The sequence below is a fragment of the Saccoglossus kowalevskii genome, chromosome 2 (genome assembly GCF_978046115.1).
Source record: "Saccoglossus kowalevskii chromosome 2, keSacKowa6.1, whole genome shotgun sequence".
Taxonomy (NCBI): Eukaryota; Metazoa; Hemichordata; class Enteropneusta; family Harrimaniidae; genus Saccoglossus; species Saccoglossus kowalevskii.
Genome location: NC_140642.1, coordinates 14,961,491 through 14,976,673, shown reverse-complemented (window position 1 = coordinate 14,976,673; position 15,183 = coordinate 14,961,491). Strand labels below are relative to the sequence as shown.

Sequence of the window (15,183 nt, the reverse complement as noted above, 5' to 3'; positions counted from 1 at the left end):
ATTTTATCATTTAAGGAGAATAAACATATTTACATAATATTATTTTACATATTTACGGCGTAAAATTATAATGGTTTGTGGGGAAAATCAAGATATTCATCATCTTCACTGTTGAATGAGTTGATCATATGCAAATTCTTGATATAAATCAATTTCTGTTGTGTTTTACTGCACGATTTGACCTGAAACAAACAAGCCATGCATGGGCAGTCTCTGTTAGTTGAGGTACATAGTTTTGTTTATAGTAATATAGATGGAACATAAACATGTCAGAGATATGGATCCAGAAGCGGATGCATGATTATGATGATTTGTTAACATTAAAATGATTGATCTGATCGTCAAGCGAATACTTGTCCATATTGAGAGATATTGCTCTGGAACAGCATTAATTAAAACAAAATGGCCACCAGTCGGCCATTTTGAATACATCAGTATATCTATAACATGATGTATAATGAATATATAAAATTTGAACATAATCAAAGCATGTCAGAGATATGGCACTAGAACCGCATTCATTCGGTTGGTCATTTTGAATCTGATCTGAAAAACAAAATGACGTGCATCAAGGTCCCATAATGTTGAATGTATGTACCAAGTTTGAAAAAAATCCATCCAATAACAATCAGGATCCGATTCTGGAATACCAGAAATGCTTGATTTTGATATTTCAGCACAAAAATGGCTGCCATTCTGAATTGATTGTGAAACAGATTGATGTGCATATATGTATATTATTATGCATGATGCATTTGTGAAGTTTGAATGTAATCGGTCCAGGCATTGCATGCACAGAGGTCAATCCACAAGTCTGAACAGGAACTAAAAATTTCTATTAGTCGGTTAAATTTGATCAACATAGTTATATAATTTTTCCTTAATCATAGTTTGTTTCAATATGAATATGCATTGTTCTGATTAATTTTGAATATAAACAAGATTTAAAATTGAAATAGTGGGAAAGCAGTGTACTAAAAGTCCTTGATTGATGTATGCATTGTTTTATTCATTCATAGCACCAAAATATCTCTTTACAAGGGAATAATTATTTATAGTCTGTGAGAGGGTACAATTCATATCACATATTGGGAGCAGAAAATCATTTATCTTGTAATCAATATCATAGTACAATGATATTGATTACAAGATAAATGATTTACTTCATTGAACACGTACACTATTATGCATATTCTGACTGGGACAAGTGACCTTTGAATGTGTATCACCAGTTATCAGTCAAGTCAAATTTTTTTTATCATATTTTGCCTACTTCTTTCTAAATTTTTACATGATATTTTCACACTGGAAATCTGTCGTTCGCACTAAGGGAAGATTTTATACTGATGAATTAGGTGACCAAGTTTGGATAAAATTTGGAATAAAATTAGTAAAGTTATTGTGCACACATTAACTATTATTGTACATCTGTCACCGTAACGCCATAGGTTCCTTAATTTTGCGATATTTTACAGGGGTTTTTTCATCCTACCATATTAGGTAATGCGAAGTCCAAATATGGAATGATTACATGCGTAAGCATCCTCTAATAATTAAAAACAAACATGGCTGCCACCACAAAGAAGTTTGTTGATTCTGTTCTAAACATTTTGGATTCCAGCATTCCCATGGTGTATCCTTGGAAGGAAAATATGTATAATAATAAGGTTATTACGAGGATACCTCAAAGTATGCACTCAGACAGTATGCTGCACGTTAGTCAATACAGCTGTACTGTCTAAATGCATACTTTGAGGTATCCTCGTAATAACCTCATAGTAATAACAATGACAGACATTTCCCCCTCAATATACCTTTCTCTTTCATCTTTGATATGGGCAAGGTAAAAATCTAAAAATAACTGAATTGAACATACAACCTATTATGTCTTGTCTTTGTGGCAAATTTAAACAAAATCTGTGTACCCAAGAAACTGGTGAAACAATTGCAGAAGACTGAATGGCCACCAGTTGACCATTTTGAATGAGATAGTGAAACAAATTCAAAGGTGTCAATAACCTACATGAGTTTGAATGAAATCATTCCAGGTATGCTTCAGAAATGATTGATATGTTAAAATAATTTTGTGATGATTGGTTTTAGAGATATTGGTGAATAAGCTGAGAATTTGTTTGATAATGCAGATTTCAACGCCAAACTAATCAGATGTGTGCATTCTCCCCATGCACCTATGTTTCATTGAAATCTGTGGAAAAGCTGAAAATAGACTCCTTATTATGCAAATTAGTTATTACGGTAATATGCACAGATTGCAACCCAAAGGTTTTTTGCATTTAAGATTTTAGTGGAAATGCCAAAACTTACTAATTAATAGATCTTCCCATGTACCAAGGTTCATCGACATAGGTTGATTGGTTCTTGAGATTATGGTGATGTATACCGGTGTATGTGTATGTGTATATATATATATACATATATATATACATACAAACATACACAGGCAGGGTAACTGTAAAGACTCCTATTGCATGCTTTGTATACAGTCAAAAAATAATTTACATGCATACGACTAGTGCCGACTTTGGTCAATGCACGTCTGAGAAAGTATGTTGAAGAGAACAGTCTCGTTTTCAAACTTTGTTGACAGATGAGAACTAATTACCATCAAAATAATATAAACACTGATACTGCAAGGGCCTAGTAAGAAAAAGTGCAAAGTTGTCAATCACCAAATAATCTGCTGGCAATGTTTCAAGGAAAGTCCACTGATTCGGCCATTACCTTACCATCATACCTTGGTAATTCAACATTCCTCCATTTACTTTTATATCAATGCTACGGCAACACAGCTTGGATATGTGCTTAAGAGATGCTTAAAATCAAATACTGTTAAAAACTTTTATTTTAGCTGGAATTAATTTTTGCTAAAGACATTTTGGGTGTTTTGTATGGAATTTATTTTCACTGAATTTTGACAAGTTGAATGTAAAACATAGGAAAAAGGTATATTCGCTGGATTTTATTTTCACTGAATCATTCCTTCAGCGAAAATTTATTCCAAGCAAAAATAAAGTACTCTACAGTATATGCATTTTATTGCGATATATAAACATGCACAGGTAATGGGGGGTGGGGGTGGCATATATAATATACATGTAGTTTGCAATGGATGTTTTCACTTTACTGCAAGGAACTTTTGTCATTTACGGCGGGAGGGGGAGGGGTTAATACAAATTCAACATAAATAAAAGAACAAAACAGTTATTTAAAAAGATTCCATGGATTTTAATAAAGACCAATGCAGATTATGTACAAAAACAGTGTGGGTTTGATAATTATGAATTATCAAATCATTTTCATAAAAGGCAACCAACATTTCAGACACATACAAAAATTAACCATACAACTGAACGCAATTACAAAAAGAAATATTCTCAATCATATTTGCCAATCCCGTCAAAGTTTCTACACAACATTTGGCTATGTATTACTGTACTGAATTTATATTAATCAAATTTGGCCTACAAGTTACAGATTGAAAACATACTGTACAGATACTGCTATTTTTATGAACGCAGCTGTTCGCATGCCAAATAAGTGTCAACAAAAAACAATCAAGTTACAAATGGAGGGAGATGTATAAAACATCTGATACAGGAAACGTCATGAACACAGCCTTTTTTCTCTTCACTGACATTGGTGCCCCTGAGCAGAATCACAAATGTTCAATGTGAAATATTTAAATATGTGACCCACAGAGGTAACTCTTGATTCCATAAAATATATGGGCGAGGTATGTTACGAAAGTAGATTTAGGAAGGAAGGCATGACATCAACAAGAAAGGAAAGTTCTCCACTGAGAGCATAACATTCAACAGTGAAACATTGATAAGAATTAGTGAAATTCAACAGAAATGTTATAGAATCGTATTCCATAATAGAGTAATAACGTTGGCAATATTCACAGGACCCGTGTCCACAGAGTAAGGTAGACAATAACAAATGTTTACTATCATTGTAGTTTCATGTAAATGACAACTGATTTGAATCTTCAAGTATTCATTAGATTTATCAAAACAAAGCAACAAAAATCATTCAAGTATGTTACACAATTCAAAACAGCTGATCGGAGAGGGGAGGGACACTGTTTTATTTTATTAAATTTTGTTCAACTTTCACAATTAGTTTTTTTTTGTTTTTTTTTACTTCACTACTACTGTAATTAAAATTTACAGAAATTTGACTTTTAGTTTGTGCAACTAATAGAATCACAACATTGTAACACATTCACTGGCTGCAGATATTCTGTAAAGAATTTGTGTAAATAAAACAACTTTTGCATTGATTGGTGATTGGTAAATTATTACTTATCAAAAGGTACACATTATGACAAAATCTGGTTGCAGGACTTATAATATAGACCAATGGCAGTGCTTACTTGAGGGATAACAAGACAGGTGGGTAGGAAATGTGATCTTGGTGGGCGAAGACACAAACTTGGTGATGGCCGTCTTTGATAAGCCATATAATATTCAACTTTAGATATTGTGTGTAAATGGCATCGCACACATATTCCTCTTTTAAACATCATCAATGGTATAGCTACATGTGTCAGTTGACGTTACAGTAAATTAACATAGCTGTTGAAACAATACTTAAATGACATACTAAATTCTTCATGAAGTACTGCATTAAGCCAGGAACAAACTTGTGTAGAACGTCTATATGGCCAGTCCAAAAGTCTGACATGTTTTTGTTTTTTTTGTTAACAAAACAAAAGGGAAAATCAATTTCAGATGCAAGTCTCATGCTATGTATGGAACACAGACTCAACTCACAATATGAGGCACAAGGCAGAGAGTTATTGGTACATAACAACATGTACCATTTGATCACACCAGCATGGATGTCACATATTTTAGGGAGTTAACACAAAGCAATCCTTTCTACAGAGTCAATCATCCAACATGGCGATCTGAATCTCTTGAAGATACACCGCTATTTAGTGTCACTGCATGGAAAGTCTACAGTAGAATCGAATGGATCATCATTATGGCAGAATACATTGCCAGGTTTGTGAAATGAATTTGAAACTGACAGGCAACCAAAAAGTACTGGGTGATGAGTGCATCAATTCAATATAACTTTGTGTCCTCACAGCATTCACTATGACTTGGATATCTTCCGCCTGAATGAGAAAAGACAACAACAAGCATTGTGTTAAAATCATGACACATGTTTGTAGGTAATCAAAATTGAATGTGCTCTTAAAACACAAATAGTGATTAAGTAAGGTAACTCTAGATGTGTGTAGGCAAGGGTCAGCATAACACTCAGTGTTCGTTTTCTCATTATACCTTGGTTTGCCCTCACTCGTTGTTGAAGAGGTGGACGAGGCGCTACTTTTTCGAGAACTTTTTTTAAGTGAACCTATAAAACAAACAAAAAGTTTGTTAAGAACATTTTGAACCTATAAACGAATAGGCTTACAATCATGATTTGCTTAAGATGTATGGTGAAATTGTCAAGACATATTTTTAAGATAGAATGGCCACCATTCAGCCATATTGGATCATTATGTTAAAACAAATGCATAACAAGACTGTGTACCAACAAACAAGTCATTGAAAATGACACAGTCCTTGTTAAATTTTTGAAAGTTCTCTTTGTGCTCGTCATATTAAAGCGGAGGGGTTGTCGCGAGCGTGTCCTTGAAACTTTAGTCCCAAGTGGCAAATACAACAAATTGTTATTTATTTACATCAAATTCAAATACGTGTTGCGTGATGACCCCTCCGGTTTAAGACCTAGCAAAAAAAAAAAAACATAGATCACAAGTAAAACATATTGAGGTGCATGTCTATGTTTTTGCACTTGCTAAAACTGTTTAAAGTATGTTTGAGAAAATGCAAGTCTGAGGATCGGAATGAGGCACTAAAATTACATTACTGCTTGTTGCGATGGTGCCCTACAATAAATCTTTACATGGGGCTTACAATGTTAACATATGTGTAATGACCAAATTTGAGATTCTGGAATAGGGAATACAGCAATTGCAACTCTTTGTATTGTTAGTTCTGGACTGAAGTAGCTAATAGACCCTTTGTACAAGTCAAGCGCCCTCTTGTGTTGAATAATAAATAAAAGTTTTAATAAATATCAGTTCAAAACGTTTGTGATGCCTCTAATTTAAATTCACATGAAAAAGGGGGTCAAACAATGGTGATCTATCTGTGAATTACACTTGCCCATCTACATCATAAAATTAAAAGAACTCCCTCCGTAGGTGGAATAGTTTGTCAGTTTATTAGTGTAAAATGTCCATTTATGACATGCTAAATATCAATGAAAATGATACATGGGTGACAAAGATTTTGTAATATGGCCAAAAATAAAAACAGCCATTATTCGGCCATCTTTGATCTGATTATGAAACACACTGACATGTATGATGCATGTGCCAAATACGAATGAAAATGGTACACAAATCTTGGAAATATAGTAGTAAGGCCAAAAAGTCAGATGGCTGTCAATCTGATTTTGAAACAAATTGTCATGGACATGTATCCTAAAGTATGTGCCAAATTTGAATGAAAAATGACAAAGCATGTCCAAGATACCACATTTAAAAAAAAAAAAAAATGGCTGCCAGTCGGCCATTTTGAATCAAATCGCTAATCAAACTGCATGTGCATATGTCCCACATAAAGTACTAGGCACATGCAAAGAATGAACGAAATTGTTCCAAAGGTTTCTGAAATATGACTCCAGACGAATGGACGCACGGATGGACGAACGGGCACACAGACGGTCGAAGGACATGTATCCTAACATGTATTATCTATGTACCAAATTTGAATGAAAACTGACAAAGCATGTCCAAAATAAGACATTTTCAAAAAACAAAATGACTGCCAGTCGGCTATTTTTAATCAAATCGCTAAACAACTACATGCGCATATGTCCTACATAAAGTACTAGACACATGTAAAGAATGAACGGAATCGGTCTGAATGATTCTGAAATATGACTCTGGACGAACGGACAGAGACCAAATTATAAGTCCTCGTTTTCGGATTTTGTCTGAACGGCGACTACCGGTAATAACAAAATGATTGTCTTTGGGGAATATTTTAAAAGCTAGACATTTTATTCCAAATTTTAGTATTTTAACTGTCTCAGTTTTTATACATTTTGTACTTGCTGACTATTCCAAAGTATTTTACAGTAGGAATTAAAACTGTTACTATCTCAATGAAGAAATTTTAGTTACAGAGACAATGTGCTCTAATAAAGCAAATGATAATTGCTTCAGAGACAACTTACCTGAGGATGGGTTCTCATTGTACAATCTCTTGACCACATTCTGAGCTGCTGCTTGAGATGAACTACCATGTAAAAAATAGGGACATGAATTGGTATGATAGACACATCAGATAGGACCATTTGTGCCATTTTAGTATGAGTCAGTGATGCAAGGGTTAGTGCAAGATAAAAATCGTTTTTCCACCAAGTAGAATTTTAAACATAACAAGCCTGGCACCTAGAATCCAAGATGATCAATAGTATTAAAGAGAATGACAAATACTGAATTGTGTGCAAACAGCACCATGCCCCAGTTTACTGCATTCACCTAGTGCTTTTTGTGAATAAGTTAGTAGGTTAGTTTCCATTCCATCTGTGGTTGTCTTATGAAGTATGAAAGTGTTCAGGTTAATAATTATTAGTGTGGTAACATAAACACACTGTAAATGTGATAATCAAATCAATAAGAAAACACACAGTATTTTAATCTAATCTATCCATGTACTATCACCAGGTGGTAAGGCTTCAGTCATGAGTTAAGTTTTGTTAAGTTCCAAAAACAGCAGTGCCAACACAAGCGGTGGTAGGCCTTGGATTTTTATTTATTTTTGAGCCTGTGACCATACACAAAATATTTATTTTGCTCCAAGAAGTGATAATACAGGGATTTCAAATGAACGATGGAAGACAAGACACCAAAGAAAAGGCTGGGATATAATGATCAAGTTCTTGAAATGTGTCCTAAAGAAGCCATATTTTTGTGTGACATTGGCAGTGATATCGAAATGATGAGAAACCTTGTTGGAGCAGACTTGAGACCGATGATGCTGCCATCAGATCCTCCCCGAGATCTAGGTCTGTAAAAAGGTTATGAAACACACAATAGGTGAATTGGTGATAGCATGCAGTCATAATAGTGTGTGATCACATGTTATGAGCAGATCCACTCCAAGAATGATACTTCAAACAGCAATGTTATATATTCAAACGTGAAACTCGTCAGCAAGCAAAACCTGTGGTCAGAAACAGGGTGTTGTGTTAATTATCTTTACAGTTAAGCAACAAAAAAAATGAAATGCACATACCTCATTGATGAAGGCATGTCTAAGACTGGTGAATTCTTACCAGTCCTTGCAGATTTAGCCGATGGGAGGGACTTCAGTTTGTTTCCTACAAGTCAAACAATAGCAGAAAAATCGTTATTAGCAGTTGTCTTATGAAAACGATAAGCTCTGTATCACTACTAACCCAACCACCATCACCTGCTGCATGATCACACATTATGAGTGCCTGAAATGAGCAGATATTTACAATAGCAACACAAACTCATTTTAATAGACATGGAAAAGAACAAGGCAATAAACCTAGCTATACTGCTTATATAGCTTAGCGCCACAAATAAACAGGACAACCTGTGAGCTGAGAATACTGACCTTTATTGCTTGATAAATGTGGTGGCGGTCCAGGCAAGAGAGATGAGTTACTATTGGATTGGCTTGCCTTCTTACCACTTACATTAGAACTCTTGGGTGTTTTGGAACCTTCAGGTGAGCAAGACACACATAGTGAATAGATGACATTAGTGTTTACCAAGAAGGGATAGGATCACACAGTTGCCAGCTTGCCAGCCAAAAGTCAGCATATAGAGGACCGTTGTCCATCGCAGGGAATGGTATGTAGATCAGTTACATGGAAAGAGAACACCCTAAAGCTTGGAAAAATTACACTTAGCTAGGTAATAAACTAAAGATTGCTATCACAACGATAGAAAGCATGGAGAAATGATATCAGAATGCTCAGTTTAACTTTGAACCCTTTTGGTTGCTACCTTTTTTACTTAGTTTACCATCTTCATTTTTTTTCCGACCCTTTGCAGAGGTGGGATTCTTTGCCGATTTTTCAGCTTCTTCTTTTTCCTTTTCTTCTAACTCTATCAGGAGTTTCTCTTCTTCTTCCTTTTTCTGATCTATTATATCTTCTTCTAGGTAGGTTTGGTTTGTAATCTACACAAGAAATTGATTTGTTTCAGAAATTGATTGAAGGAATACATAGAGACATAGATTTGAATGAGCTTCCTTGGCCCTGTTCCCCATATTACTTGCTTCACATGTAGCATTCTTAATGTAAAGTTTCTAAATTCATTTACACTGTACTTTAACTTTAATTTATCGATGGTGCGCTGTGCCACTCATCTAGGAATATAACCGATGGGGGGCACTAATAAGAACATACTATAAAGTATGTTTCAAAATGGGCAAAGAATCTTTTTCTGACATTTCAATGGTCAAGAGGTTTCTTTTTGATTTTGAAAGGGGTCGTAGTTTTGCTGTGTTGAGCTAATGTGTGTTACGTGCAATGATAGGTCCACGATTTTCGATTATGCTTTGCTATGCTATGCTATACCCAAAACAACACAACACACCACATTATACATTGTTGCCCTATTGTAAACAATCAACAATTACATATTATCACTTCACACATTTTGTACTAGCATTATAAAATAGTATCTCATAAATAGAAATAAAATTTACTTACTGATTCAATTGCAATTTGTATTTTGTCAAGTTTCACTACCGCCTGGCATGAAAAAAAAAATGTGAAAATTCAATTATGATTTATTGACTTTAGGTAGAGAGTCAAATAATATACATGCATGACATTGATTTGATATGAAGTCATAGACATTTCAATATCAGTTTGATCCCAAGCAATCAAATAAACAAGCTATATTGTGATTTGAATCCACTACTGCCTATACTAGAAAGACTGACATTGCTATTGCCTTACGAGATGGGAGGATTCAGTAACGTGTGAAATTACAATGACAATGCCTATGGCATGCTCATAAAACTCATTTCAACACAGATATTACAAGATTTGAATATCAGCATACTTACATTTCTAACTGCTTCAGTAACATCTCTATCTTTCTCATGTGCCAAGAGTTTTCTAACAGTGTGCTCCAACTGCTGTAGTAGAAGGCGATCACCGGGAAGCTTTATCTGTGATTTCAAAGCAGGTAGCAAATGGCAAAATTTGAGGCGCACATTGGCTACAGGATCCTGAGCTAACTCTATGACAAATTCAAAGAAGTACTCTTTGTAAAAAGCCTTTGAGAAGAGTTCCATGATTACCATACATATATCTACAAACAAGATTCGTTTCCAAGAACTCTGACCATGACAACATTCTGAAAAATACAAGAACAGTATTTTGTCTAATTGAAATTCTAATAAAATCAACAGAATATACAGATTTAAGTTAGTTATATGCAAATCAATGAAAGTAAATGATAACATTGCGTGGTAGGCACATACCTGTATGTTAAAAAGCATATGTATCTTTATTGGCGACATATCCCCTTACAATCATATGTAATGTCAGTGACATTAACAGTGGTTAAGGGCACACTGCATGTTTCTATGCCAGGCCACAGATAATATAATTACTGTCTTACCTTCTATAAGTCTACAACAGAGTTCCTGCCTCTGTTCTAACTTCCTATTATGACGGATAAAGACACATACTGTCCTGCTCGCTGCTAACTTTACAGGAAGTACTCTCTGAAAGAGATTATGAATGCAAAAGGGTTCAAAAGCCGACTGAAACATTCCATTTATAAGTTTATGATCTACTTAACAATTCTCTAAGTTGAGAATGTTCCACACAGGCTTCTAATAATGAGTACTTACATTTGTTGTTATGTGTTTAAACATCATAGGTATAAATTTGTAATAGATCTGATCACTAGTCAAGCACTTTGGAAGACAGGAAAACTGAGTCAATATATCTGCATGTAGTCTCCACTGTTTTGAACACGCTGCTAATGATTCAGATGCCATTAATGCCGGTACCAGGTCATTCAAACCAGTTAACTGTCAACACAGATTGCAGGAGATTTATGTTAACCATAGCCAATGCATTGGTCTTATGTGAGAGCATAGAGTACAACCATATCATGTGTTATTATTGTATTCATATTATGTTTATCATGGTGACTTGAAATTAAATTTAATACTGTCTAAAACATTGAATTTTTCAACCACATTCATGGCTGCAACAATGCAACAATTAAATAAAAGCAAACCATCTATAACATACAAGTGATAGAAAATCTGAAATAAAAATAGATTCTGTTGCCACCAGTCTGAGTGAGAAAACCTACAAACAGTACAATGTGTTTAGGCCACATGGGTATGGTAACCACTCAGCTGTCATGTACAATAATGTTTAAACGTGATACTGCTCCTAACAGTCATACAAGTTCAAGGATAGACTTGACAAACAAATTTTTGACACAGGAATTTTCTGAAAAGTCTAAGGAAACAATTTGGGGTACCTGAAACGAGTTTTGAAAATCAAATGTATGTATTTTGATTTTTTCAATTCAAAATGACAAAAGTATGGTTACCATTTTGTAGTGCTTTTAATTGTCTGCATATTTACTAGACAGCCATGTCTATTCTAAATTCACTGATATTTCACATAGTAGCTATGAAACAGTATCTATAAATTTGCTATACAAACAGATTTAAAGATATTGGTTAGAGGTAATACAGTCTAGTAGTAAAAGCATTTAGAGGATAAGCAGTCAGAAGAGATTAACCCCTTGAACACACTAGAATCTTTCCAGACAGATTTTTGTCTGTAACTTTCTATAATTGCTAATGTTAATTTTGAGATAAATAGACATAATTTCCTATCTTTAAAAAAATTTTTTTTTCTGCGCAAGAAGATAAAAAATTACTTTGGTGCTCAAAGGGTTAGATGAAGCAAATTTCAAACTGTCACACTAAAATGTTAGCTGCCCACTGATCACTACTGCCCACTGGCCATCTTGATACAGAGATCAAGAACTATTTTCAAAAAAACAGAAGGGGAAGGAGAGCGCATTTGAATTTATAAACAAAAACATATTTTTGTATTAAGTGTTAGCTGTCCATCGACCACTTAAGCCTCGATGTGATGTTAAAAAAAGCGCATAAATCATAAAAATGTTATGCAGTGTAATTATGGCCATTAGCGGATAGATCATCATGCATAGATATGTGCAATGCAGCAAACAGGTGTATAGGATAGGTCACAATTGTTATATTACAAGGACTGTTAATACTTGTGGTGTTTGTTATGACTTTGAAGTGTGAACATGTTATTTTATCCTGCCCGGGATACAAATAAATACCATATTTGCTCTATTAGTAGCGCATCTCCAATATACTGAATTACTGTAATACAACATAACTTTAATACACATGTAGTAGACTCACCTCTGTTATTTATGTTAGTGGATAAACTACTGATAGAGCAAATACATTAAACTGATATTTCAATATATAGTCTACACAGTTGTTATGATAGCTGTTAAACTGGTTAATGTTCCGTGTCATAAGCAACTGTTTTACCTTCACTGAAATTAAGATGATATTTTTGGGCCGAGTCCAGCAAGAAAAAGTGTTCAGAAAAAAGCCATCCACCAGCATATTTTTGGCAACACTCCACTGACACATACATGTAACTAATTTATTGTTCCAGGATCATGTGATTTCTCTTTAAAGTAACTTTTTTGAAATTTGAGCATAATCATTCTCTGGTAAAAACTTTAGAGAACAACCACCCCCCAGTGAATAGTGAATGGTGCAAATTATGGTTGAAAGCAAAGTAATAACAAACATCACCATTCATGGTGCAAGTAATAAGGTCATTTACATGCAAATGCTGTAAATGAGAGAAGTGCAAAGATGAGTGTGTATACCCATATCTTGTGATATGACAAGAGTGGTCTATGATCACTCTAATACAAGCTTACCCTTTTGCAAAGAATCAGATTGTCAAAACCAAATCCACTTATCTGAGACAGAAAATAATTGCAAGTGATTAAAAAAAACAAAGTAAACATTGCTTTAAAAATAATAATCTAACTATGGCCATTATTTTCAAAACTGGGTGCACTAAAATGAACACTGAATTATCAACGTTCATTGCCAGGGTCACATGCTTCAACATCACTTCATTGTGTCAACAGCGCCCTCAACCTTACTAAAGCTGAAGTTCTTTTGTTCAAGCTTGTAACACTTCACTTGTTTGATGCCATCTATATTGGCTATACATGGAGGCCGTGTTAATCTCAGAGATTAATACTGTAAACATCATGAAACATGACATTCCTGAGATTGAGATGCATCAGTTCAAACCTTCTGTGCAATTTGTTTTAATTATGATTTTTATTTTAATAATATTTAAAAAAAAATGAAAACTAGACTTTCTTTTGTTCATTTAGACAAATTCTGATAAAACCTTTAAAATTCTAAACTGCTAAAAATTTTGCCCAAAAATTGCCCCCTCCTTCCCAAATAATTAGGCAAGTCCCCAATAGGTGATTTCCCAGAGAAATATGCCATTGAAATATCTTTACTTCAACGAAATTGACCATCACATTATTACACATATTTCTAGTGAAATACAACTAATTATCAACATGCATATTCAAATATTCATCTTTATAATGCAATTTAAATTCATATAGATATCATATGCAACCATAGTGTATAAAATAAATCACTGACCTACATTTCAAAATTTAGCAGCAATTTTAAATGTATGTTATTTAATATGATTAATTAATTGATCGCTGAATTTTTTTCTAAGCTGGTGTGCATAAAAAACAATATTGTGATGAAACATGTGAAAAAAAAAGTCTGCCGATGCGACAGTTTGATCAGTTCTGTCAGGTGCAGCAGATACATGTGATTGCTTTCCTAAACAGTACAATTAGGTTTAATAGCGTCACCTTCTGACAGCTTATCTCTCACAAAGTAAGGGGCTATGGAAGATGAGAAGATAATAATAGGAAGTTAGAACTAATGGGTACAATTAAGACAAACGCCAACTAATACCCATCAGAATATCAAGTTACTGTACCTTGGACTCAGTAACTACATTACCACTTCCTTTAGCTAACATCTCTAAGGTTTCTGGTAAATGAGGTATTAAACCTTCCAACACCTGTAAAAACAGATAAAACATGTATCTTAGGAGTCTGTGTGTAAGTGTTAAACTTATAAAAATACTGACACAAGTAAAAAGTTTACTAGCAAACAGTAACTTTTGTCTTAGAATGTTGTAAATTGTCCAAACTTAAGATTATTACTAGCACAAGAAATACAAATTTGGGGTCTGTTGCAGTGTGAATGTTTGTTTTTTTTATGTTTATTGGACAAACATATTTTCATGTTGCATATTATGAAGTGACAATTTGGTAATTCATCATGGTTAAATTGTTATTTCAGGAATGTCAGTCACCTGATTTTCTTGAATTTTGTGAGCCTTCCCAATGATAGTTCAGCCCTAACTGTGCAATGAACATGGAAACATCCACAACTATGGTCAACAAGAATCCCAAAAAATATTTCAGTCATGGAATTAGGGCAATTCATTTTCACCAACTACATCCCATCACATTTGAAACATAGCATGCTGAAAGCCACCAAGAATAACTAACCGAAATGAATGGGGAGGGGGATAGTGACAGCAGATAATGAATGTGTTTATCAGCTTTACTATAAAAATCATCAGTTTACTGTCATCGCAATAATGGATGCAACACCAAATCAGCAATATTGCCAGCTAAACCAGTCAACAGAATATCAGAGGATTAAGCTGTGACATCTTGTCAATGAGTATCGAGCTGTGACATCTTGTCAATGAGTATCGAGCTGTGACATCTTGTCAATGAGTATCGAGCTGTGACATCTTGTCAATGAGTATCGAGCTGTGACATCTTGTCAATGAGTATCGAGCTGTGACATCTTGTCAATGAGTATCGAGCTGTGACATCTTGTCAATGAGTATCGAGCTGTGACATCTTGTCAATGAGTATCGAGCTGTGACATCTTGTCAATGAGTATCGAGCTGTGA

The 15,183-nt window shown here is 34.3% G+C and overlaps 1 protein-coding gene across 5 annotated transcripts in view; it reads right to left on the bottom strand.

Moving 5' to 3' along the window:
- Positions 1-3,222: 3,222 nt before the first annotated feature.
- The window catches only part of LOC100370420 (serine/threonine-protein phosphatase 4 regulatory subunit 4), a 64,747-nt gene continuing 52,786 nt past the window's right edge, over positions 3,223-15,183 (bottom strand). The window contains exons 14-26 of one of the 5 annotated variants that reach the window (XM_078011837.2): positions 14,188-14,271; positions 13,076-13,117; positions 10,962-11,144; positions 10,727-10,832; positions 10,167-10,459; positions 9,805-9,846; positions 9,095-9,269; positions 8,700-8,807; positions 8,352-8,436; positions 8,064-8,123; positions 7,288-7,349; positions 5,319-5,391; positions 3,223-5,149 (exon numbers count right to left, since the gene is read on the bottom strand). In XM_078011837.2, the coding sequence (XP_077867963.1) occupies positions 5,128-5,149; positions 5,319-5,391; positions 7,288-7,349; positions 8,064-8,123; positions 8,352-8,436; positions 8,700-8,807; positions 9,095-9,269; positions 9,805-9,846; positions 10,167-10,459; positions 10,727-10,832; positions 10,962-11,144; positions 13,076-13,117; positions 14,188-14,271 (1,335 nt within the window). In that variant the 3' untranslated portion in view covers positions 3,223-5,127. The remainder of the gene's footprint in view (positions 5,150-5,318; positions 5,392-7,287; positions 7,350-8,063; positions 8,124-8,351; positions 8,437-8,699; positions 8,808-9,094; positions 9,270-9,804; positions 9,847-10,166; positions 10,460-10,726; positions 10,833-10,961; positions 11,145-13,075; positions 13,118-14,187; positions 14,272-15,183) is intronic. The other 4 variants (XM_085491946.1, XM_085491949.1, XM_085491941.1 and 1 more) reach the window with 4 other exon arrangements.